Source organism: Pygocentrus nattereri, chromosome 13 (assembly GCF_015220715.1).
Source record: "Pygocentrus nattereri isolate fPygNat1 chromosome 13, fPygNat1.pri, whole genome shotgun sequence".
Lineage (NCBI taxonomy): Eukaryota > Metazoa > Chordata > Actinopteri > Characiformes > Serrasalmidae > Pygocentrus > Pygocentrus nattereri.
The window spans coordinates 37,932,616-37,958,824 of NC_051223.1; the positions used below are offsets into that span (position 1 = coordinate 37,932,616).

The 26,209-nt window shown below is 41.5% G+C and overlaps 1 protein-coding gene across 4 annotated transcripts in view; it reads right to left on the minus strand.

Moving 5' to 3' along the window:
- Positions 1-26,209, minus strand: part of LOC108442036 (protein sidekick-2-like) — a 511,936-nt gene that overhangs the window by 124,401 nt on the left and 361,326 nt on the right. For all 4 annotated transcript variants that reach the window (XM_037544393.1, XM_037544391.1, XM_037544392.1 and 1 more), the window contains exon 2: positions 13,070-13,229. In XM_037544393.1, coding sequence (XP_037400290.1) covers positions 13,070-13,229 — 160 coding nt within the window. The remainder of the gene's footprint in view (positions 1-13,069; positions 13,230-26,209) is intronic.

Consider the following 26,209-nt stretch of genomic DNA (forward strand, 5'->3'; position numbering starts at 1 on the left):
TATGTTTACTTTTCTGCATTGTTTGAGCTCAGCAGCTGTCCTTCACATTGTGTGAACATTTCATGATGATTGGGCCAATAGAAATGTCTAGAAGTAGCTCCAAAACGGTAATTTTACAGGAGAGGGCAAAAATGGCCTTTACTTTCAATGCAAGTCAATGGGAAGAGATTTTATTCTAAGCAATTTTGGAGCTACTTGTTTTTCTTTGGCCAATAAAAAAATGGTATTAAATTTCAACATATTTCAAATATCGTACTGAAGTTGAAATGTTCAGTATCGTGACAGCACTAGAGGAAAGACGAGAGAAGATAAGAGAAGGAAGTAGAGGAGCAGATTAGTGAGGAAGTGAGAAGAGGAGAGGGAGTAAAGGAGAGGAGAAGGCTGAAGACAACTGAGGAGAACAGAAGAGGAGTGAAAAGGAGAGGAGGAGCGCAGAGATTGGCAGGTGTTGGTGGGTGGGCTCTGTAATTAATCAGACATTTAAGGGTCTGTTATCAACATCAGTAATGAGGTCTAAAGGCCGTTAGTGCTGAGGTCAGTGGGCTGGAGCTGAAGTCTGCTGTGCTTAATCACTCCTCCTGTGAAGTCTATTAGCATTAATGTAATAATTAGATAATTAGGGGGGCCTGTTTTGATGCTCATGCGCTCCTTCACACTGGCTTCGGGGGACTGGCAGCTGGTGAGATTAACCTTTCAAGAGAATAAAAGAATAAAGGTTGTGTTAATAAATGGCTATTGTGATATAAACCGAGTCCGTTCTACAGTTTCTCATTAGACTGAATGAATAACCGACTCTAAATGTAGGTATTGTGATATAAACCGAGTCCGTTCTACAGTTTCTCATTAGACTGAATGAATAACCGACTCTAAATGTAGGTATTGTGATATAAACCGAGTCCGTTCTACAGTTTCTCATTAGACTGAATGAATAACCGACTCTAAATGTAGGTATTGTGATATAAACCGAGTCCGTTCTACAGTTTCTCATTAGACTGAATGAATAACCGACTCTAAATGTAGGTATTGTGATATAAACCGAGTCTGTTCTACAGTTTCTCATTAGACTGAATGAATAACCGACTCTAAATGTAGGTATTGTGATATAAACCGAGTCCGTTCTACAGTTTCTCATTAGACTGAATGAATAACCGACTCTAAATGTAGGTATTGTGATATAAACCGAGTCCGTTCTACAGTTTCTCATTAGGCTGAATGAATAACCGACTCTAAATGTAGGTATTGTGATATAAACCGAGTCCGTTCTACAGTTTCTCATTAGACTGAATGAATAACCGGCTCTAAATGTAGGTATTGTGATATAAACCGAGTCCGTTCTACAGTTTCTCATTAGACTGAATGAATAACCGGCTCTAAATGTAGGTATTGTGATATAAACCGAGTCTGTTCTACAGTTTCTCATTAGGTTGAATGAATAACCGACTCTAAATGTAGGTATTGTGATATAAACCGAGTCTGTTCTACAGTTTCTCATTAGGCTGAATGAATAACCGACTCTAAATGTAGGTATTGTGATATAAACCGAGTCCGTTCTACAGTTTCTCATTAGGCTGAATGAATAACCGACTCTAAATGTAGGTATTGTGATATAAACCGAGTCCGTTCTACAGTTTCACGTTAGGCTGAATGAATAACCGACTCTAAATGTAGGTATTGTGATATAAACCGAGTCTGTTCTACAGTTTCTCATTAGGCTGAATGAATAACCGACTCTAAATGTAGGTATTGTGATATAAACCGAGTCCGTTCTACAGTTTCACGTTAGGCTGAATGAATAACCGACTCTAAATGTAGGTATTGTGATATAAACCGAGTCCGTTCTACAGTTTCTCGTTAGACTGAATGAATAACCGGCTCTAAATGTAGGTATTGTGATATAAACCGAGTCCGTTCTACAGTTTCTCATTAGACTGAATGAATAACCGACTCTAAATGTAGGTATTGTGATATAAACCGAGTCCGTTCTACAGTTTCTCATTAGACTGAATGAATAACCGGCTCTAAATGTAGGTATTGTGATATAAACCGAGTCTGTTCTACAGTTTCTCATTAGGCTGAATGAATAACCGGCTCTAAATGTAGGTATTGTGATATAAACCGAGTCCGTTCTACAGTTTCTCATTAGGCTGAATGAATAACCGACTCTAAATGTAGGTATTGTGATATAAACCGAGTCCGTTCTACAGTTTCTCATTAGACTGAATGAATAACCGGCTCTAAATGTAGGTATTGTGATATAAACCGAGTCCGTTCTACAGTTTCTCATTAGGCTGAATGAATAACCGACTCTAAATGTAGGTATTGTGATATAAACCGAGTCCGTTCTACAGTTTCTCATTAGACTGAATGAATAACCGACTCTAAATGTAGGTATTGTGATATAAACCGAGTCCGTTCTACAGTTTCTCATTAGGCTGAATGAATAACCGGCTCTAAATGTAGGTATTGTGATATAAACCGAGTCTGTTCTACAGTTTCTCGTTAGGCTGAATGAATAACCGACTCTAAATGTAGGTATTGTGATATAAACCGAGTCCGTTCTACAGTTTCTCATTAGACTGAATGAATAACCGGCTCTAAATGTAGGTATTGTGATATAAACCGAGTCCGTTCTACAGTTTCTCATTAGGCTGAATGAATAACCGACTCTAAATGTAGGTATTGTGATATAAACCGAGTCCGTTCTACAGTTTCTCATTAGGCTGAATGAATAACCGACTCTAAATGTAGGTATTGTGATATAAACCGAGTCCGTTCTACAGTTTCTCATTAGGCTGAATGAATAACCGGCTCTAAATGTAGGTATTGTGATATAAACCGAGTCCGTTCTACAGTTTCTCATTAGACTGAATGAATAACCGACTCTAAATGTAGGTATTGTGATATAAACCGAGTCCGTTCTACAGTTTCTCATTAGGCTGAATGAATAACCGGCTCTAAATGTAGGTATTGTGATATAAACCGAGTCTGTTCTACAGTTTCTCATTAGACTGAATGAATAACCGACTCTAAATGTAGGTATTGTGATATAAACCGAGTCTGTTCTACAGTTTCTCATTAGACTGAATGAATAACCGGCTCTAAATGTAGGTATTGTGATATAAACCGAGTCCGTTCTACAGTTTCTCATTAGGCTGAATGAATAACCGACTCTAAATGTAGGTATTGTGATATAAACCGAGTCTGTTCTACAGTTTCTCATTAGACTGAATGAATAACCGACTCTAAATGTAGGTATTGTGATATAAACCGAGTCCGTTCTACAGTTTCTCATTAGACTGAATGAATAACCGACTCTAAATGTAGGTATTGTGATATAAACCGAGTCCGTTCTACAGTTTCTCATTAGGCTGAATGAATAACCGGCTCTAAATGTAGGTATTGTGATATAAACCGAGTCCGTTCTACAGTTTCTCATTAGGCTGAATGAATAACCGGCTCTAAATGTAGGTATTGTGATATAAACCGAGTCCGTTCTACAGTTTCTCATTAGACTGAATGAATAACCGACTCTAAATGTAGGTATTGTGATATAAACCGAGTCCGTTCTACAGTTTCTCATTAGGCTGAATGAATAACCGGCTCTAAATGTAGGTATTGTGATATAAACCGAGTCCGTTCTACAGTTTCTCATTAGACTGAATGAATAACCGACTCTAAATGTAGGTATTGTGATATAAACCGAGTCCGTTCTACAGTTTCTCATTAGGCTGAATGAATAACCGATATAAATATATGAGTCTGTTCTATTGTAATATGTTCTGAAACATTATATTATAGAAGGAATGTTTACAAATAACTATATATAACACACACCCCTCTTTCTCTCTCTCTCTCTCTCTCTCTCTCTCTTTACTTTCTTCTGCTGTTCATTTAGCTGTAGTGTCCCTCTGCCTGTAATGAATATAGTTAACCTTTAGAAGCCGTGCTTGTGATTGATGGCTGTTCAAGTGAACGAATGCGGTGTCAGACCTTTCTTAATTAGCCCCCCGTTCAGAGATCAAAGGAGAGGACTGAGAGAGTGCAGACTCAGACAGGTGACAGGTACATCTCCATGGCAACCTGTCACTGGACAAACGAGCCTGTTTGATTGTCCGAACACTGATCACACTCCCTCAAGAAGAGGAGAGAATGTTCGGAATGCTGATCACATTTCCCCCGATTCTTCAAACACTGAAAAGAACAGTGAGGAAGAACAGAGAGAAACTGAGACTTGAAAGGAGAAATTCCCTAACAATATAAGGAGGAACCACTGAGGAGAACCAAGACTCCAAAGGAGAATCTCCCTAAAAGAGATTCAAAAGGAGCCACTCTCTAAGAATGAAAGGAAGAACCCCTAAGAGAAACCAGTACTCAACCTCCCTCAGTGTGTGAGACTGCATTAGTGGGTGGAGCCTGTAAAGGTTAAGTGGAGTCAGGTGAACTCAGGTGTGTGCAGGATCAGAACCACAGAACTGGCCTACAGGCCTCGTGCTGTACGTGTTGTAGCCATTCAGTAACTTTCACTGTAAATCTTTAATGGCCTTATTAAAGCCCTTGACTCCTCCCAAGGTTTCTCATTGTGTTTTTGTCCCAGTGCATCCTTCAGCTTCCTCATTAGGTCTGGACCCACGTTTCTGGACGAGCTGCTTTGTGTCAATAGCAAAAAGCTCCAGACTAATAATATTGACTTGAGCTAAATAGATAAGTGAGGCTGTTCAATGACAACTCTGAAGCTAAGTGACAGGAACGCTGGAGCGAGTCTTTAGTGGAGAATGATGCTCCTTGCAGGTCGATAGAAACAGTACAAAGTGCCAGCGTTTAGTCTTTAGAGTTCCTGAACTATCCAGGAAGACACTGAAGAGCTGGATTAGATTAATTTGGGGGAATGATTAGTGAGGAGATGTGTGATTTCAATACAGAACGAGTCTGTGCGAGTAGGTTTTACAGTCTGACAGGAGTAATTGTGTGGAGTGAACAAAGCCTATTGGCATAGAGGCAAAGTGTGATATACAGGGGGTCCTGGGTCCCCTAATTAACAACTTGGACCCCCTAAATTTCTCTAAATCAAAGTTATCCCTGAAAATAAACATATAATCTTATGCTGTCCAGTTGGGAGAAACAGACACTCAAATCCAGACTCAGTGAAGCTTGTTGTTCATCTGCTTCACTCAAAATCAGCTTCTTTCTCTGGTGTTCTTAATTAATTAGAGCTGCAGCACTGCTCTGCCTCAGGGTGGCGCTGTAGCAGACACTCAGTTGGGTACCTGACGTGCCAAAATGTAGGCCTAACAATGGCAGTATTTAAGGTGGAACTGGAAAATTGAAAAAAGTCGGCAAATGAGTCGCTGACTTCATCTTCGCTGCTTTTTAGTGTAATTAGTGTAATTTTAGTGTAACGTGTAATTTTAGGCATTGCAGTGTGAAACCGGACCAAATGGTCCAACCTCTGGTTTGGACTTTAGCCAACAAACTAGGTGTGAATACAGCCTGAGAGGGGAGTAATGTACTGACAATCTACCAACACTTTGGACCAGGATCAGATGTATCTGTATGAAAAGACCCGGCACACGTTACGCAATGCGGCCACCATCACCGCCATCGCAGACCATGTCATTAATAATAATGTCTTTATTTTTAGAGCACTTTTCATACTGACGGCAGCTCAAAGTGCTTTACAGACAGGTGATAATGTTTTACAGTGATAGACAAGACAAGAGAAATGTCAAATGTGATGTAGAGTTTTAATGAAGCGCTGAGTTAAAGCTGCTTTCTTAAGTTTCTTAAACGTGTGAACTGAGCTTGAAAGGTGAACTGAGCTCCTCCCTTTAAATCAGGTGTGTCAAACTCAACCACTAAAAGGGAATATTAAACAATCTCTGCAAATCTGTGGGCCAGACGTGTTTTTATTTTACTTTAACTTAACATTTTGCCACGACTCCAGTGGCCAACTGCTTATTCTCAACATGCCAAAACTGCAACAGCAAACCAGGCGTTTAATGCTTATTCAGAAACGATGCAACATAAAATAAACTGTTTTTTAACTGTCTATTTGCTTGAACTGGACACCAGACATCTTTTCTTTTTGTGTAACCGCAGACCCACAGATTGTTGCTGGAGGAAGAGGGCCAGACACACACTATGGTGCACTACATGCTGGGTACTGTGGTTCTTCTCAGGATAAAACAGGCTAATAAGAATAGCAAATTAAAATAATTCCCTTGTGTTCGACACATGAGGTTTAGAAGCAGAATAACAAAGATTCTATGGATTTTATGGAAGATGTTTGCAGAAGGTCGGTACCTGCAGATCTAAGGTCAAAACCTCTGGTAGAATATCACAAATGTAGAATATTTTCTTGGGAAAGAACTTAATTTATGAACGCAGCTCTTCATCTTCATCTCTTCGTCACTAAACTTTCCTCTTCTGCTCGCTGACAGCTCCGTTATTTCACTTTTAAACCCTGAACCTCACAAGTGGGCAGCCGGTGGGCGAGACTGCGCGTAGTTTGCGCGATCAGCTGCAGTCTTCGTAAATCAAAAGATCATTTCAGACGCGTTGTGGGCGCATATTACTGTCGCTCCTGCACTTCCAACGTACATCTGGCGCTCAATCTAACAAAACAAAGACATTAAGAATTGGAATAAGGCTGCCGCAGGGGCTCACGGTTATGCAAATGAGCAGCACACGCCCACACAGGCGCAGCAACACCACAGTAAATATCGTATAACATGATTCCATCTCTACGCAGTTATATAGCTCTAAAACTTCAATGTAAGGTGTTGCTTTTGCTGTAAACACAAGGAGTTAAAGACGAAGAGCAAAGGGGGTGAACATTTGAAATGTGGGGTATTTTTGGGATGTTTATCGTCACAAAATGAGGCTACTTCTTTCACAGCCAGGCAACTTGGATTATTGGAAATTCAGGCAAAAGGAAAAGAGCAGGTACTCAAAGGAATGACAAGTCGATGCAGATACACTGAGAGAGAATTCAACACAGGATTTTGCTCGTTTTAAATCGTGTTCTTTCAACGGATGTAGGAGGTATATGAACACTGCAAATATACCATGAGAATCATCATGAAGTGAGCGACTTCGGCAGGTCTTTTGCCCTGAATCTGCCGAGTGCAAGTCGTTAGTAAGTCTAACTCGTCCGTGTCTCCTTCCCAGACGAGGTGAATTATCTGACTGAAGCTCTGCTGCTTTATGCAGATCCGGCATGAAATTGGGCCTGTTAATGTGAAAAATCTGCTCCAGCTCAAGCGAGAGAGCGAGGCGAGCGAGATTAACTCAGAGTCTAACTCAGAAACTCGAAGTGACTGAGAAGGAGAAAGGAAGAGGGAGGGATAGATAGAGGGAGGTGTGAACAGGGAACAGAGCAAAGACAGAAACGAGAAAAAAGCTTTTAAAGCAACTTGTGCAGGTACAGTAAATTACTCCCTCCAGAAAAAGAGTATGCCAGTAAATAGGTGGCCTCTCTCTCTCTCGCTCTCTCTCGCTCTCTCTCTCGCTCTCTCTCGCTCTCTCTCTCGCTCTCTCTCTCGCTCTCTCTCGCTCTCTCTCTCGCTCTCTCTGGCACTGTCTCTCTCTCAGGAGAGTCTGTGCGACTGTAGATTCCCTCAGCTTTTCCTGTTCAAGCTAAACCCATTGCTTTCTTTTTCACTGTGAAAAATCGCAGGACAAGAGGCGGATTTTTTTCCCGTGAGGCGCCACCAACGCTGGTGCCAAACCTCTTCCGTTTTGACAGAAGATAAAATATTCGATCTAAGCACTTGTTGTCTAACTGTAGGTTCAGGGCTCCTGTGGACCCACTACTCTGAACAGTGTCAACCATTCCCTGCCTCACGCATCTCATTCGGCTCTTTATAAAGGATAGATTATCCCTTAATGAGCTGCATGATCAGGTCTGCCGTTGGAGGGAATATCTGTAACTGTGTCCCCAGCAGCAGGATTAACAAATACTCACAGATTTATTTATTAACTTTCATTGTTTCATTGTAAAGTTGGTTTATCTGTTGTGTATATATCACCTTTTTCTTCTGACAACCTCTTATCTCCAAAATGGTAACTTTACGTTTCTTTTGGTTCATTCATTATGAAATTTACACACAATGTAAAGGGCAACAGGCATTTTCATATTACGGCGAAAACTGAAAAATGATAAAAATGGAGATACAAGGTTTTCTTCTGACAGCAGCGATATGCTGCACATGCATGTACTCAGATGTTGCGGCCGCTGACACCTGACATATCAAGGAATGATAGCTATGTTATTTTAAATGTTTATTATAATTTTCATTATATTGCTTCAAGTGGGGACAAAATAAATCCAGTCAACATACTCAGCTTCAAGATAGACAAGAGCTGAGTCAAGACAGGCAAGTTTTGAGTCAAGACAGACAAGAGCTGAGTCAAGACAGGCAAGTCCTTAATCAAGGCAGGCAAGTCCCAAATCAAGACAGGTGAGTCGCAAATCAAGAAAGGCAAGTCCTGAGTGAAGACAGGCAAATCCTGAGTCAAGACAGGCAAGTCCTGAGTCAAGGCAGACAAGAGCTGAGCCAAGACAGGTGAGTCCCAAATCAAGAAAGGCAAGTCCTGAGTGAAGACAGGCAAATCCTGAGTGAAGACAGGCAAATCCTGAGTCAAGGCAGACAAGAGCTGAGCCAAGACAGGCAAGTCCCAAATCAAGACAGGTGAGTCCCAAATCAAGACAGGCAAGTCCTGAGTCAAGACATACAAGAGCTGAGTCAAGATGAGCAAGTCCTGAGTCAAGACAGGCATGTCCTCAGTCAAGACGGGCAAGTCCTAAGTCAAGACGGGCAATTCCTAAGTCAAGACAGGCAAGTCTTGAGTCAAGACGAGCAAGTCCAAAGTAACAAGTAAAGACAAGCGTGTCCAAACTCACAAGCCAAGACAGGTAGGACAGCCAAATTTGTTGCTTGATGTGGCCAAATGAAATCTACGTTTATAAGATATACATCAGTGACAAGCAGAGCGGAGCAAAGAGGATCTTGAGATTTCTGGAGTCTTAAGGCCAGGGTATAAGTCTAAGTCATTGTTGTTAAAGTAGAGTTGCAATTTTTTAAAATTTTTCATTATTTAAAGTCAGATTTGTAGCTCAAGTCTGAGTCATATGACACGAGTCCACAAGTCATGTTTATTACTATTACGTTGCTTTGGCGACACTGCATGCAATATAGCACACAAACCTCACAGAGAAAAACCTGCCCCTTTCATGCATCTGGTTCTCTCTGTTCAATGAAGAAGTCAACTCTCTCTCTCTAAGCCTACTGAGCTGCATTAAAGAAACAGCTGGACTCATCTGTCTCACTTAGCCTTTCTTCACTTCTTCACCTCCTCCACCATCTCTCTCCCCATCTGTCCTCTGTCTCCCTCTCTATTTTCATCTCCTCAGGCTTCTTACTTTCTCTCTCTCTTTGTCTCCTTTAAAAATAACTGCTGTAACAGAAAGCCAGTATAGTTTTACTGCCTAATGTGTTACTGCTTTCTTATTTTGTCTGCTGGATTAACATGAAATACCTGTGGATTAAACCTGATGTCTGGAAATAAAGGAGTTAGACATCTGACGCCTTGGAAAGCTTTGCTGTGTAACAGCTGGAATGCAGCTGTTCCGCGGGATGCGACATCTCAGCAAACACTGCGACACACCAGATGTAACACACTCTATTACTGCCCCTAGGTTGTAAGTTAAAAACAGTTTCTGTGTAACTTCAGACACTCAAAACAATTCAGAGTAATCAGTCACACGCAACAGGTCTGATCATTCAGCTAGTTAGTATTTTTCATGTATCCTATTGTTCTCACATATAAAACCATCTGCAGTGTATTTATTATTTACATTTGCCTCTACACTCTATCACTTCTCCAGGACGTATATTTTTTTTAACTCATCTGGAACTGTAAACTATTACCTACATAGGTTGTACTAACCCAGCCTAACACAGCCTAACAAAAACACAGGCTGGCAAGTTAAGGTTAAGTTCGTTACCTGCAAATAAGCAAAATTATTTTGGTTGAAACAATATCGTTTGACATTATCTTACACAACCTGGTTGTTTCATGAAACTTGTCTCCCAAAGTTAAGACAATTACAAAGAAATTACAAAGAAGTTGCAAATAAGTTTCAGCAGCAAAGCAAATAAAAGCTAAAGTTTCAAGTTGGTAATGTTTCAAAAAGCTGAAGTCACTGAAATATGAAGTTGCTAACATTTCAAACAGCTTATGTTACTGAGGTTTATAACTGCGACCATTTCAAGAAGCTAAAGTTGATAAAGTTTGAAGCTGAGAAAGTTTCAAGCAGCTAAAGTTGCTAAAGTTTGAAGCTGAGGAAGTTTCAAGCAGCTAAAGTGGCTAAAGTTTGAAGCTGAGGACGTTTCAAGCAGCTAAAGTTGCTCAAGTTTGAAGCTGAGAAAGTTTCAAGCAGCTAAAGTTGCTCAAGTTTGAAGCTGAGAAAGTTTCAAGCAGCTAAAGTTGCTCAAGTTTGAAGCTGAGAAAGTTTCAAGCAGCTAAATTTGCTAAAGTTTGAAGCTGAGGAAGTTTCAAGCAGCTAAAGTTGCTCAAGTTTGAAGCTGAGGAAGTTTCAAGCAGCTAAAGTTGCTCAAGTTTGAAGCTGAGGAAGTTTCAATTAGCTAAAGTTGCTCAAGTTTGAAGCTGAGGAAGTTTCAAGCAGCTAAAGTTGCTCAAGTTTGAAGCTGAGGAAGTTTCAAGCAGCTAAAGTTGCTCAAGTTTGAAGCTGAGAAAGTTTCAAGCAGCTAAAGTTGCTAAAGTTTGAAGCTGAGGAAGTTTCAAGCAGCTAAAGTTGCTCAAGTTTGAAGCTGAGGAAGTTTCAAGTAGCTAAAGTTGCTCAAGTTTGAAGCTGAGGAAGTTTCAAGCAGCTAAAGTTGCTCAAGTTTGAAGCTGAGGAAGTTTCAAGTAGCTAAAGTTGCTCAAGTTTGAAGCTGAGGAAGTTTCAAGCAGCTAAAGTTGCTAAAGTTTGCAGCTGAGGAAGTTTCAAGCAGCTAAAGTTGCTCAAGTTTGAAGCTGAGGAAGTTTCAAGTAGCTAAAGTTGCTCAAGTTTGAAGCTGAGAAAGTTTCAAGCAGCTAAATTTGCTAAAGTTTGAAGGTGAGAAAGTTTCAAGCAGCTAAATTTGCTAAAGTTTGAAGCTGAGGAAGTTTCAAGCAGCTAAATTTGCTAAAGTTTGAAGCTGAGGAAGTTTCAAGCAGCTAAATTTGCTAAAGTTTGAAGGTGAGAAAGTTTCAAGCAGCTAAATTTGCTAAAGTTTGCGTAAAACATTTTAACACTGCTGTTATATTTTGAGAGCTTTTAAATTTGAGTTATAGAGTTTAAAACGGGGCCTCATGTATGTTCAAGACGTCAATGAGTGCGAACAGCCAATGAGGCGCCCTCTACTGTTCTAAAGTCATGTTTTTAATATAATGGGAGAAACAGGAAGAGGCCAGATTCCTAATAAACCGGCTCTGATGCTAAAGTTTCAAGAAACTAAAGCTTTTAAAGTTTAAAGTAGCTAAAGTTTCGTAAATGTGTACGAAGTGACTTGAACTTTGACAATAGAGTGATAAACAAAACCCATCCGAAGTGCAGTAGAGGTCGTGTAGGACAGCTCGAGCCGGACTGGTGTGATCAGATAGTGTCCGTGTAGGACAGGGACGGCATCTCGGAGGGTATTCTGGGACCAGAGCGGAGCCAGACGCGGATTGATCGGACTCATTTGGAAAAGTCTCCTTCGGGCATCACGCAGAGACATTGATCAGCAGGAGGCAGTGAGAGAGGTCGCGGTTTAAAATCACATTCATCACAACCTGACTCGCCCAAGGAGACCCAGCTCACCCTCATTAGCATACAGCTCTGCTGACCCGCCCACCTTCACATCCACTCATCTGTCATCGTGTAGGACAGGGTGACTGAGGGGGCGGAGCTCCAGCACTTCAACTGTGACGTCCCCAAAATGACATTCAGACCTTCAATGCTTTCAAACAACTGTGATACATTTTCTCTTCTCCTCGATTTCCCTCTCTTCTCTTCTCCTCTATTTCCCTCTCTTCCCCTCTATCTCCTTCTTTTCTCTTCTCTACTCCTCTATCTCCTTCTCTTCTCCTTCTCTTCTCCTCTATTTCCCTCTCTTCTCTTCTCCTCTCCTCTATTTCCCTCGCTTCTCCTCTCCTCTATTTCCCTCTCTTCTTCTCTATCTCCTTTTCTCTTCCCTTCTCTACTCCTCTATCTCCTTCTCTTCTCCTCTATCTCCATCTATTTCCTTCTCTTCTCCTCTATTTTCTCTCTTCTCTTCTAATCTATTCCCTCTCTTCTCTATTGCTTTATCTCCCTCTCTTCTCTTCTCCTCTATTTCCCTCTCTAATCTACTCCTTTATCTCCCTCTCTTCTCCTCTATTTCCCTCTCTACTCCTTTATCTCCCTCTCATCTCTTGTCCTCTATTTCTCTCTTCTCCTCTATTTTCTCTCTTCTCCTCTCATCTATTTCCCTCTCTTCCCCTCTATCTCCTTCTTTTCTCTACTCCTCTATCTCCTTCTTTTCTCTTCTCTACCTCCTTCTTTTCTCTTCTCTACTCCTCTACTCTTCTCTCTAATCTACTCCTTTATCTCCATCTCTTCTCTTGTCCTCTATTTCTCTCTTCTCCTCTATTTCCCTCTCTTCTCTTCTCTCCTATTTCCTTCTCTTCTGTTCTCCATTATTTCCCTCTCTCCTCTTCTCCTCTATTTCCCTCTCTCCTCTTCTATTTCCCTCTCTTCTCGTCTTCTCTATTTTCCTCTCTTCTTTTCTCCTCTATTTCCCTCTCTTCTCCTTTTCCCCTCTCTTCTCCTCTCCTGTTTCCCTCTCTTCTCTTCTATTTCCCTCTCTTCTCGTCTTCTCTATTTTCCTCTCTTCTTTTCTCCTCTATTTCCCTCTCTTCTCCTTTTCCCCTCTCTTCTCCTCTCCTGTTTCCCTCTCTTCTCTTCTATTTCCCTCTCTTCTTTTCTCCTTTATTCCCTTTATTTACGATCTAGAAATAATGAAGAGCTGCAGCTGAAACAGTCAGACGCTCTGCGCTCACAGACCTGTACTCCAGAGAGAACCGCGTCAGCTCCGTTCCGTTATGAATCCATTTGAACTCCAGTGGCCAGCTGCCCTCCGCCATGCAGGTCAGAACCAGCCGGTTCCTCTCCAGGTGCAGCTGAGTCCGAACCGGTTCTGTTTTAAAGTACGGAGGAACATCATCTACAGAAAGAGAGAGAGAAATCAATCAGTCAGTCACATCACAGAGGCACCTACTCTGGAGTTAAAAGGCGACCGTGATGTTAAAGAATGTTTGCTATGATTTACCGACTGGGCACAGCGGCTCTTTATAACGAGATCAAACGGGCGGAGCTGCACTTTTAACTCACTTTGAGCTCAAAATCATACCGTTTCAAAGCCAGCAGGACACGCTCAGTGAAATTAACCAGGGATTTTATAACAACATGCACTGGAGTTCAGCTGAAAAGCAAAACCTCCGCATTTAACCCATCCGTGAAGTGAAACACCACATACACACTAGTGAATAGACACACAAAAGGGGGCAGTGAGCACACTTGCCCAGAGCAGTGGGCAGCCCAATGGCTCAAGGACACCTCAGTCATGGACTGTCGGCACTGGTGATCGAACCGGCAACCTTCCGGTCACAGGGCCAGTTCCCTAACCTTGATGTCTGAGTTGCTGATCATGTGATTATGACACTAACAGCATGGATGCTTCAGAGAAGGCAGCAGATGAGGGGCCTGGTTCCATCTCCCTGCCTTTTTCAGAGTAAATGACCGCCCACATGTCCAGCCGGACACTGAAGGGCAACTAGCTGTCGAGCTCTCCTGCTACCCGCTTCAGACCAGCTGCCACGCCCCGGCTACCGCCACCTGTCTTGGACTAGCTGCCCACCCTACACTGATGTTCTCATAGACTCCCAGCTATTCCTACTACTAATACTACTGCTATTAATATTAGTAGTATAATAACTCTGTAGGTAGTCTGACCAGAGGAGGACGGGTCCCCCCTGGTAAGCCTTGGTTCCTCGGTCCAGTGGGACCCAACACAATATCTTGCGGTACAGGACGCAATGTAAACATGTAAACAATTTCAAATGATAATGGTAAAAAGTTATAATGAATAAAGTCATTCTCCAGCAACCGATCACGGACTGCCAGGCTTGAATCAGAAGTCCTAATCAGAAGTCAGAATGCTGTCCATAATAATCAGATATACTGTGTACATTTGTAAATTATACTTTTATTAATCAGAGTGACTAAAGTGACCATTTACTTAGCCACAGCTGCCCAGCAAAACACCAAGAATAACCGCTATGTGGTTTAATTCCTGCTCTGTGTTTACTGGGAATAAATGGAGTTTGGTGAAGTCACTCCCAGTGAGGCTGATGACTGTCGTGTTATTTCTGCGGAGGTTAATGCACGTGTGATTAGTCTGTGTCAAATATTGGATGTGACGATCAAATCGTTTCGGTTGAGGGTGGGAGCGGGTCAAATCGTCTTGGATGCAGGCGGGAGCGGGAGAAATAATCCCAATTTTCTGCGGGAGGGAGACGAAATCTCGCGGAAGGCCTCTACCGTGGAGTTTGGCTTTGTTCTAGCTTTTCTCTGAAGACCTACAGAGCTTCAACAATCAGATATTAAATGTTGTTATCTGTGGTTTTGTGAAGACTACAATAAAAAGTCATGTGTGGTTGGAGAGGGAGCATAACGTCCTATAACCCTATAAAATAACCCTGAAATGAGTTACTTTACTGCCGCTCAAACAGTTTTTGGCTCTTTACCTCAGCATGGTCGCCTAGGTTACGATTAAGTCGGACACAAATTTGCGAGATTCCGGGTCCATATGATTTTTAGGTCCATTGTACTTTAGAATTTGCTAGTATAATTCATTGTTCCATTAATGATGAAAAGCTGTCTTAGCCCACAAGCAGCAAAACAGACCTAAACCATGATACTACCACCACCATGTTTCATAGATGGGACAAGGTTTTTATGCTAGAATGCAGTGTGTTGCTTGTCCCACCTCCACATTTTCCCTCCTGACTATAAATGAGCTATGAACAGAGCAGTGGGAGTTGGTTGAGCTGCTGATTGTCTCTTTTGTCATTTTTAGTAAATCTGCCTCCATGTCTTAAAGAGTCTGGTGAAAAATCTCACTTATTTATCGTTTTATTTATTTCTTTATTCCAAAAACATAACCTGCCAAGGCATGTACAGTTTGCCAAAACGTCCGACTCCAAGCGTGTCCAGGCTGATCGACCACATGTTTGGTATAAACTATAGATTTCAATGGTTTAGAAGTTTGAGTGGACATCCTGAGTAAAGTGAGTGGAGAAAGTCAGGCTGAAGTTCATGCTGATGATGACGATTACAGTCCTGTTTCAGCTGGTCTAAATGAAGCTCCTGGATTTAATGAGTGAATAAATATAGAGCAAATTAATTGAACGGTTGGATAATGTGATTATCAAGTTCAGTGATAATCGAGCAGTGGAATTAAAGTGTCAGAGTGATCTATTAGCCTGATAGCAAAACAAAGACGCCACGGCAACCGCTGCGTCCGCTACCGCTCAGCTCTGAGAAGAGGAAGAGGACAAGAAAAGAGAGAGCGAGCGATAGTGTGACCAGAGATGGACGGAAAGATGAAAAGGAGACAAAAGGTTAAAGAAAGAGAGGAAGAGAGGGTTACATGCTCTTCAAGATGAGAGAAAAGTGGAGAAAGAGAGGGATACAAAAAATCAGGAGAGAGAGAGAGAGAGAGAGAGAGAGAGAGAGAGAGAGAGAGAGAGAGGTTAATGTCATGGTTGGTTGAGGGAGGTTTATGAACATAAGTGTGAGGGAGAGAGATTTGATTAGGTGAGCAAAACCAATTTTTCCCCAGAGAGAGTGAGTGAGAGAGATAGAGAGAGAGAGAGAGAGAGAGAGAGAGAGAGAGAGAGAGAGAGAGAGAGAGAGAGAGACAGAGAAAAGAGAGTCCATCTAACTGACCCCAGGGGTACACACACCTTCAGCAGGAGTGTATTCAGCCAAACTACACACACACACACACACACACACACACACACACACACAGAATAGATTCGGTAGTTCAGGATAGAGCCAGGATTCCAATATCCATCTTCTCTTTTCGGTCACAGTACAGAAATAAAAGTGTGAAGTGTCTGAATTCTTTGCCTCTTTTTCACTCGCGTCTGAACAAATTCCTCCGAACTGGAACTGAAGGAGAGAAAAATGTGGAAAAGCGAAAGGTGAAAAAATATTCAGGCGCCCTTTTCAGAGAGCCGTCTCCAGCACCCACCAGGAAAACGTGTGGAGAGAGAGTGACCTATATTCCACACTGACGATGTGAGAGAGACACACACACAGTGCCCTGTAACCTGTCTGAGGTCTACTACAGTGTTCTAACAGCCTCAATGTTTCACAGGCCCTCCAGAGCAGACGCTGCTCTCCAGACTCACCGTACTTTCAGGTATTTACTCTACAACTGTTTGTGTGCAATTTTATCATGTCACATTAAAGTCAGACCTACAGCCACTTTCCCTGTTTGCACTGTGTCTCACCGGAGTGTCAAATGTTCTCTGTGTTCTTTGTGTCTTAAATAATCTGCACCTACACCAAGAAACACTGACAGATATTTGATACAACAGTAGCTGCTCGAAACATATCCATCCAAATTTCTCCTGCAACTCTCCTGCAACTCTCCTGCAACTCTCCTGCAACTCAGTTAAAATAGCCGCAACCACCTCAACTTTGGGGAACATAAGTCTTAATAAATATAGTCATTTAAATCTTCCACAGACACCATAATGACATTGTTATTTAGTTCATTTCCAACCAATTTAATGTTAATTACTCTTTTTCCCAATTATTTCATTTAGAGTGAGGTTAACCTGTGTCCTGCAACTCTGTTACTCAAACCTGTTCCCCCGTGCAAAAAATGGAACAATCCGTTTATTATGATATAAACAGAAAGTTGCATCATCACGTTGTATTCTGCAGAATGACCATCAGGCAGGTCAGTATTCTCATTCTGTTTTCTGTTTGGCTGCACTTGATCATTTAACTCTGTTACCAAAATTACTGTTAGAAAAGGAATATAAGGGCTCCCGAGCGGCGCAACCGTCTAACCCTGTCATCATCAGGAGATCACAAGTTCCATCCCTAGAGAACCTACAGCCGTCCGTAGCCGGGAGTCCAAGAGAGCACAAAGGAGTCCTAACTAGTGTCTGGAATTGGAAACGACTAAATTGGCGAGACAAATGTGTATAAAAAAAAACAAATAAAAAAAGCAATATATATATATTTGCATTTTTTAAATGTATGTAAACTATGTGGTTATTAGTAGTAGTTGGCCTGTAGCATGTGCTCCCTGTTGAGGTAACCACTCCAAAATGCTGCTTATTTTAGGCTAAATTCGCAACCCTGTTACCCACTTCTTAACCTTCAAACATTACTAATAAAAGTAAAATGAAATTGGCTGGAAACAAAGATATTAATAAAAACATTATGATTAAAACAATATATCAGCTTTTAATGCAGTAATATCAGCTTAATGGGGAACATCATTTGTGTGTTCAACGCTGTTAACCAGATTTCAACCCTGTTAGACAGATATCAGCCCTGTTAGACAGATTTCAACCCTGTTAGTCAGATTTCAACCCTGTTAGCCAGATATCAGCCCTGTTAGACAGATTTCAACCCTGTTAGACAGATTTCAACCCTGTTAGACAGATTTCAGCCCTGTTAGTCAGATTTCAACCCTGTTAGCCAGATATCAGCCCTGTTAGACAGATTTCAACCCTGTTAGACAGATTTCAACCCTATTAGGCAGATTTCAACCCTGTTAGACAGATATCAGCCCTGTTAGACAGATATCAGCCCTGTTAGACAGATATCAGCCCTGTTAGACAGATATCAGCCCTGTTAGACAGATATCAGCCCTGTTAGTCAGATTTCAACCCTGTTAGACAGATATCAGCCCTGTTAGACAGATTTCAACCCTGTTAGACAGATATCAGCCCTGTTAGACAGATTTCAACCCTGTTAGACAGATTTCAACCCTATTAGACAGATATCAGCCCTGTTAGACAGATTTCAACCCTATTAGACAGATTTCAACCCTGTTAGACAGATATCAGCCCTGTTAGACAGATATCAGCCCTGTTAGTCAGATTTCAACCCTGTTAGACAGATATCAGCCCTGTTAGACAGATTTCAACCCTGTTAGACAGATTTCAACCCTGTAGTCAGATTTCAACCCTGTTAGACAGATATCAGCCCTGTTAGACAGATATCAGCCCTGTTAGACAGATATCAGCCCTGTTAGTCAGATTTCAACCCTGTTAGACAGATTTCAACCCTGTTAGACAGATATCAGCCCTGTTAGACAGATATCAGCCCTATTAGACAGATATCAGCCCTGTTAGACAGATATCAGCCCTGTTAGACAGATATCAGCCCTGTTAGACAGATATCAGCCCTGTTAGTCAGATTTCAACCCTGTTAGACAGATATCAGCCCTGTTAGACAGATTTCAACCCTGTTAGACAGATATCAGCCCTGTTAGACAGATTTCAACCCTGTTAGACAGATTTCAACCCTATTAGACAGATATCAGCCCTGTTAGACAGATTTCAACCCTATTAGACAGATTTCAACCCTGTTAGACAGATATCAGCCCTGTTAGACAGATATCAGCCCTGTTAGTCAGATTTCAAGCCTGTTAGACAGATTTCAACCCTGTTAGACAGATATCAGCCCTGTTAGACAGATTTCAACCCTGTTAGACAGATTTCAACCCTGTAGTCAGATTTCAACCCTGTTAGACAGATATCAGCCGTTAGACAGATATCAGCCCTGTTAGACAGATATCAGCCCTGTTAGTCAGATTTCAACCCTGTTAGACAGATTTCAACCCTGTTAGACAGATATCAGCCCTGTTAGACAGATATCAGCCCTGTTAGACAGATATCAGCCCTGTTAGTCAGATTTCAACCCTGTTAGACAGATTTCAACCCTGTTAGACAGATATCAGCCCTGTTAGTCAGATTTCAACCCTGTTAGACAGATTTCAACCCTGTTAGACAGATATCAGCCCTGGTAGACAGATTTCAACCCTGTTAGCCAGATATCAGCCCTGTTAGACAGATATCAGCCCTGGTAGACAGATTTCAACCCTGTTAGACAGATATCAGCCCTGTTAGACAGATATCAACCCTGTTAGACAGATTTCAACCCTGTTAGACAGATATCAGCCCTGTTAGACAGATATCAGCCCTGGTAGACAGATTTCAACCCTGTTAGACAGATATCAGCCCTCTTAGCCAGATTTCAACCCTATTAGACAGATATCAACCCTGTTAGACAGATATCAGCCCTGTTAGCCAGATTTCAACCCTATTAGCCAGATATCAGCCCTGTTAGACAGATATCAGCCCTGTTAGCCAGATTTCAACCCTATTAGACAGATATCAGCCCTGTTAGACAGATATCAACCCTGTTAGACAGATATCAGCCCTGTTAGACATATATCAGCCCTGTTAGACAGATATCAACCCTGTTAGCCAGATATCAGCCCTGTTAGACAGATTTCAATCCTGTTAGACAGATATCAACCCTGTTAGACAGATATCAGCCCTGTTAGCCAGATTTCAACCCTGTTAGCCAGATTTCAACCCTGTTAGCCAGATATCAACCCTGTTAGACAGATATCAGCCCTGTTAGACAGATTTCAACCCTATTAGACAGATTTCAACCCTGTTAGACAGATTTCAACCCTGTTAGACAGATATCAGCCCTGTTAGACAGATTTCAACCCTATTAGACAGATTTCAACCCTGTTAGACAGATTTCAACCCTGTTAGACAGATATCAGCCCTGTTAGTCAGATTTCAACCCTGTTAAATAGATTTCAACCCTGTTAGACAGATTTCAACCCTGTTAGACAGATATCAGCCCTGTTAGACAGATATCAACCCTGTTAGACAGATTTCAACCCTGTTAGACAGATATCAGCCCTGTTAGTCAGATTTCAACCCTGTTAGATAGATTTCAACCCTATTAGACAGATATCAGCCCTGTTAGACAGATATCAACCCTGTTAGACAGATATCAACCCTGTTAGACAGATATCAGCCCTGTTAGACAGATATCAGCCCTGTTAGACAGATTTCAACCCTGTTAGACAGATATCAGCCCTGGTAGACAGATTTCAACCCTGTTAGCCAGATATCAGCCCTGTTAGCCAGATATCAGCCCTGTTAGACAGATATCAGCCCTGTTAAAGAATTTCAAGGCATTGAATGAACTCTATTCATGGACAGTGCATGTGAGAGTGAGTACAATCTGCTGCATTCAAATGAACTGCTTTGTGTCACTGTCTGATGTTCCGCGCTGCTACGTTCCACGATGTTCTGTGAGCTGCAGGTAGCTGTGTGAAAGTTCCACATAAAGTCAGTTGTATGGTCATGTGATGTTTCAGTGAACAAAGTGGGCTCTGATTGAGATTCTGAGAGAGATACAAAGGAAATTTCCCAGGAGTCTCTTAGCATAGCTGTAAGCGTGGCCCAGTACTGTTAGCGAAAGGCCTCTGAGGTGCTGCACTGTTTTAAATAATCACTCACTCCTAATCAGTGCGGCTAACAGTGAGAGCGTGCTGTTCTCCGCAAACCTCTCAAGGCAATTGCATATTTTATATAATTACGCCCACTTACAGCTAATAACACCAAAATACAAACAGTGTGTGTGTTTGGTGCTGAACCTTTAGCCTCTGAATTCCAGCCAGTTAATTTGAGTAAGTTTTTTAATTTGGTTCTGTTATAAGTGCTGCATGAGTAGCCAGTTAACATATAATCGTTCTAACTGCGGAACAACTTCGGAACAAGCTAAATGCTGGGCCATTTTCCCAATGCGCCGTCCTTTTTTCACTTAAGAGCAGTTGAGAATGATGCGAGAGGCTGCAGTGCAGCGCTGTAATGAGTGTCTTATGGACCCGGTGCAAAATAAATTGAATGGGTCCCCCATATAAAAATTACTCGGCTAGCTAAATCAGCTGCTTTAGTCCAGCTCCATCTCTGTTTAGGCTACAGGCTCTGTAGTTGGTTGTATTAGCGATTAATAAAAGGTGCAATTTGCTTGATTACTTGCTGTGTTTAAAATAATCTCCACTGCACCCACTAGTGTTTAATGCTAACCTGAAAACAGTGAGTGTGTTTACATTCACTTAATAATCTGATAACTGCCAAAAATCAGATTGTGTCATTAACTGGTTCAGTGTGTTTACACCTAATAATCTGATAACTGCCAAAAATCAGATTGTGTCAGTAACTGGTTCAGTGTGTTTACACCTAATAATCTGATAACTGCCAAAAATCTGATTGTGTCATTAACTGGTTCAGTGTGTTTACACGTAATAATCTGATAACTGTAGAAAATCAGATTGTGTCATTAACTGGTTCAGTGTGTTTACACCTAATAATCTGATAACTGCCGAAAACCAGATTGTGTCAGTAACTGGTTCAGTGTGTTTACACCTAATAATCTGATAACTGCCGAAAACCAGATTGTGTCAGTAACTGGTTCAGTGTGTTTACACCTAATAATCTGATAACTGCCGAAAACCAGATTGTGTCAGTAACTGGTTCAGTGTGTTTACACCTAATAATCTGATAACTGCCGAAAACCAGATTGTGTCAGTAACTGGTTCAGTGTGTTTTCATGCTCTTGGGTTGTCAGATAATGGGGAAATTGCAGGTCTATATGAGTCAGGCAGTAATCAGATTTCTGCTTTACAACCAGCCAGTAAACTCGCAGAAGACGTGACATAAACCAAATGTAGAACTCCAACGTCATGAGTGGCTTTTTTGGAAAAATATTGACCCACTTTACTTGAAAATATGAACAAACATTATTTAGAAGATGAAGAATATGTAAACCCTTAATTTTGACAAGCATGTATTTGCTTTCAGTGTCGCTCCAAATGTGTTTTGCTGCATCTCGCGGCGATGCTTCTCACTTATTTCCGGTACCACCATGTGTTTCACAGATGCACAAACTGAGAAATCTGAAAGAAATCAGAGTAAGAGTTCGCATGCACTGATAAATCTGATTACTGAGTTAAAATCCAGCCTCTTTATCTGATTTCCTAATCTGATTTCTAGACCTTACTCTGATCTAAGACCTCAGAACGTGCTGTTTACTTGACCATTTGAATAATCAGATAACTGCAGAAGTCCTATGAGAGCATGTAAAAGGCAGAGTTGGTGTAATCAGTGACGGCATCACTAGTGTAGCAGTGGTGCTTCTGCCCGTGTGCGTGGTGATGGTGTTAGCTGCTATGCTGCTATATTGTAAGCCAGTGGTCTCTAGCTATGGTCTTGAAGATCTGCCTTCCTGCAGAGTCTAGTCCCAACCACAATCTGCTACACCTGCTACAGCAAATCAACCTCTTCCCAAGTCCCTGATTGGCTGGATCAGCTGTATTAGAGTTGAGGAAGGGGGCAGGGCATCTTATTTAATACAGACTATAACTAAACTCTGTAGGAAGGTAGGTCTCCAGGATCAGGGCTGGAGACCACTGAGCACACATGAATGTTTCTCAGATCATCTAACAGGGTGTTCTAGCTGAAGTTCAGGTCAAATGTTCAGCGCCTACATTTACCAAAAAAAATCAATGTCCAGTTTATTTATCCCACGGCTGCAGGATGAAAAACATTGAATAATCATCCATCCATCCACCCTTCAATCCGTCACCCGGCCATCAATGTGTCTGTCCATCTACACATGTATCCTTCCAATTATTCACCCATCCATGAGTCCTAACTCGAATTGATCATTCTATCCATCCACTAATCCATCAATCCATCCATCCAACCATTCATCCATCCTTTTGTCCATCCATCCATCCATCCATCCATCCATCCATCCATCCAACAACTAATTCATCCGCATCCATCCATCCATCCAACAACTAATTCATAATGCATCTGTTCTTCCATCCATTCCTTCCATCAGTTTATTCATCTACTCATTAATCCATCAATTCATTTATCTGTGTATCTCCACATCCATCTCTCCATTTATTCTTCCATCTTTCCATCCATCCATACATCTACAGCCCACTGAGTGTATTTATCCAGTGTGGTTTACCTCTAGAAACAGTTGACAATGCATACAAGCTCCTCGATGCCAATGAAAATATTACATAACACACAGCGGTGGAAATGAACACAAAGATCAATATCATGAAAAATGACGACAATCTTCAGCCATTCGCCCCAGACTTCTAAACCTGGACGTGTAAATTCTTTTATTTAACAGCCTTTACCTGCTTTGTATAGTCAGTTGTTATAGAAACTAACGTTAGTCGGTAAGCTGTGACATAACCAACTGTGTGTTGTATTTTACATTCATTAATAATATGCTTTTCTCTCTTTATGTGGTAACAGGTAGGTACAAAAGAATGTTCTGCTATAATGAAGTCAGGTAGTTGGTCATTATTCTCACTATAGTGGGCTTTAGGGTCAAAGCCGCTGCTGCAGACAGCACAAAGTCACACAGATGACTTGTTAAGCCCGTTAGTTTGACCGTTCTAATCCCCCATTTCCCCTTTAATGAGCTTCTAATCAAAGTGCCATTTCCTATTGCTCTCCTAAAGAGCGCAGAGAAGAAAAGGAGTCAGACAAACAAGAGGCAGAACAAAGGCAATGGAAGAAAGAAAGGAAAAAAAAAAGCATGACTTTCAGCTGCTGGTAAGAGGTTCTTTGTAACGGAGGTGGGTCGTATCTAACTGGCTAAATGACAGCACCTCATTTGCTCTCAGAGAATAACACCGAAACAGCCTGGGGCTTTAATATCTCCCCTCAAAGCTCATGTAAATAGAGCTCATATAAATAAGTCTGCCGGGATCTGAATGGAGGGAATGAATCTAGGAAGCTGGAGAAATGTTCACAGTCACATTAGCGGCTCTAAAAGGCTGATTTCAGAGGCTGGAGGTGCGGAGAGTCTTTCTCGAGAAGTGTGAGAGGTATGAAAGTGTGATAGTAAAAGGCAACATTACCACCACATTCCACAGGTACAATATCATTCACATCACATCCAGCTTTTCAGAATGTTTTTGATGCCAATAGACATGTTTTCATAGTTGGTTTGCAGTATCTCACCATACCAAATAGATTAAACGGATGATATTAAATAGAAAGCTTTTGCCAGCTTTTATTGTAAAGACTGTAAAACTGAAAGGACAGCAGCCGAAAGCCTTGCCTGGCAAGGCCAGGTCCATTTTATCCCCTTGTGATGTCAGCACTCAAACATTTGCAAAAAAAACTGTCAAATCATAGATTAGATAAAAGATGCTCATCATACCAAAAAGTGTTAACGGATTAGCACCGATGAACAAAGGGCAAGGTGGGTGTTTCTAATAAAGCGGCCGGTTAGTGGAAGCATAAGGTGGGTGTTTCTAATAAAGTGGCCAGTTAGTGGAAGCACAAGGCTGGTGTTTCTAATAAAGCAGCCAGTTAGTGGAAGCATAAGGTGGGTGTTTCTAATAAAGTGGCCAGTTAGTGGAAGCATAAGGTGGGTGTTTCTAATAAAGTGGCCAGTGAGTGGAAGCACAAGGCTGGTGTTTCTAATAAAGTGGCCAGTTAGTGGAAGCATAAGGTGGGTGTTTCTAATAAAGTGGCCAGTTAGTGGAAGCATAAGGTGGGTGTTTCTAATAAAGTGGCCAGTTAGTGGAAGCACAAGGTGGGTGTATCTAATGAAGAGTCCAGTGAGCGTGTACATGATCACACATGATTGTTGTAATATGCTACAGTACTTTATAAGGGAAAAGTACTCGTTACTGTAACACATAACTTTACAGCATTACTATCTACACTGACTGACCTGCTGCAGCTACAGTGATGAAGTGAGTCTATACTGCAGCCTAATGAACTGCACTGACTCAGAGCAGCTACAAACAACGTTCAGACCGAGAGGAGGAGAGAACAGAGGAGAGGGGAGGAGAAGAAGAGAACGAGCAGAGCAAAGGATAGAGTAGAATGGAGAGAAGAAAAGATAAGGGAAAAGAAGAAAAGAACAATAACAGTATAAATCTTTTGTGTGAGCAGACTTCAGATAAGATCAGAGGGGAATATACAGAACGAGGAAAAAAAGGCAGAATAAGGGCAGACTGGGAGACCACCAGTGTGTGTGTGTGTGTGTGTGTGTGTGTGTGTTGAGAAGGCAGCACCTCCACCCCTGCTATTCTACACCGAAAGATTATTTCACTCTGCTATGTTTGTAAATTCCACATTGAAAATGAATTTGTCTTTACAATGAATTCTAACAACAAACGCCTTAGTTACTACCTGGGATGCCTCAGCAATGGCCTAGCAACACCTTAGCAACCACCTAGGACACCATAACGTGGCCTAGCAACACCTTATCAATCACCTGGGACACCACAGCAATTGCCTACCAATACCTTAGCAACGACGTGAGACACAATTGCAATGGCCAAGCAACACCTTAGCAACCACCTGGGAAACCATAGCATGGCCTAACAACAAACACCTTAGCAATCACCTGGGATTCTATAGCAATAGCCCAGCAACACCTTTGCAACCGCCTGGGCCACCATAGCAATGGCTTAGGAACACCTTAGCAACCACCAAGGGCACCATAATATGGTCTAGCAATACCTTAGCAACCACCTGGGACACCATAGCAACAGACAGTAAATAAGACATATTATATGAATATTATATTATATAACATATGTTATGAATATTTTTATTCATAACAAATTGTGAGAATCAAGCTTTAGTGAAATGTCCATCCATACAATGTAGATTAAAAACGTGTCATTTTGTCACTTATGCGTTTGAAGATTGTTCACAGGTGTGGGCTGTGAATAAATCTGCTATTTACACCTGTATATGTGTAATCAACTACACTAACTCCTCTCTTTTATCTACAGCTGTGTGTAAAAATTGAGATCTGACAGCAGTAAATTATTTCTATGCTTTATGTTAAAAATGTGAACAAAAATCCAAAAATCCACTGCAGAGACCTGAATGCGACTGAAGCTGAAAGAACTCACAGATAAATGTGCATGTGTGTGTGTGTGTCTGTATGTAAGTGTGTCAGAAGCAGGGTCACTTCACAGACACTTCCATTAACAGCCCTGTCAATCATCTTCCAAAG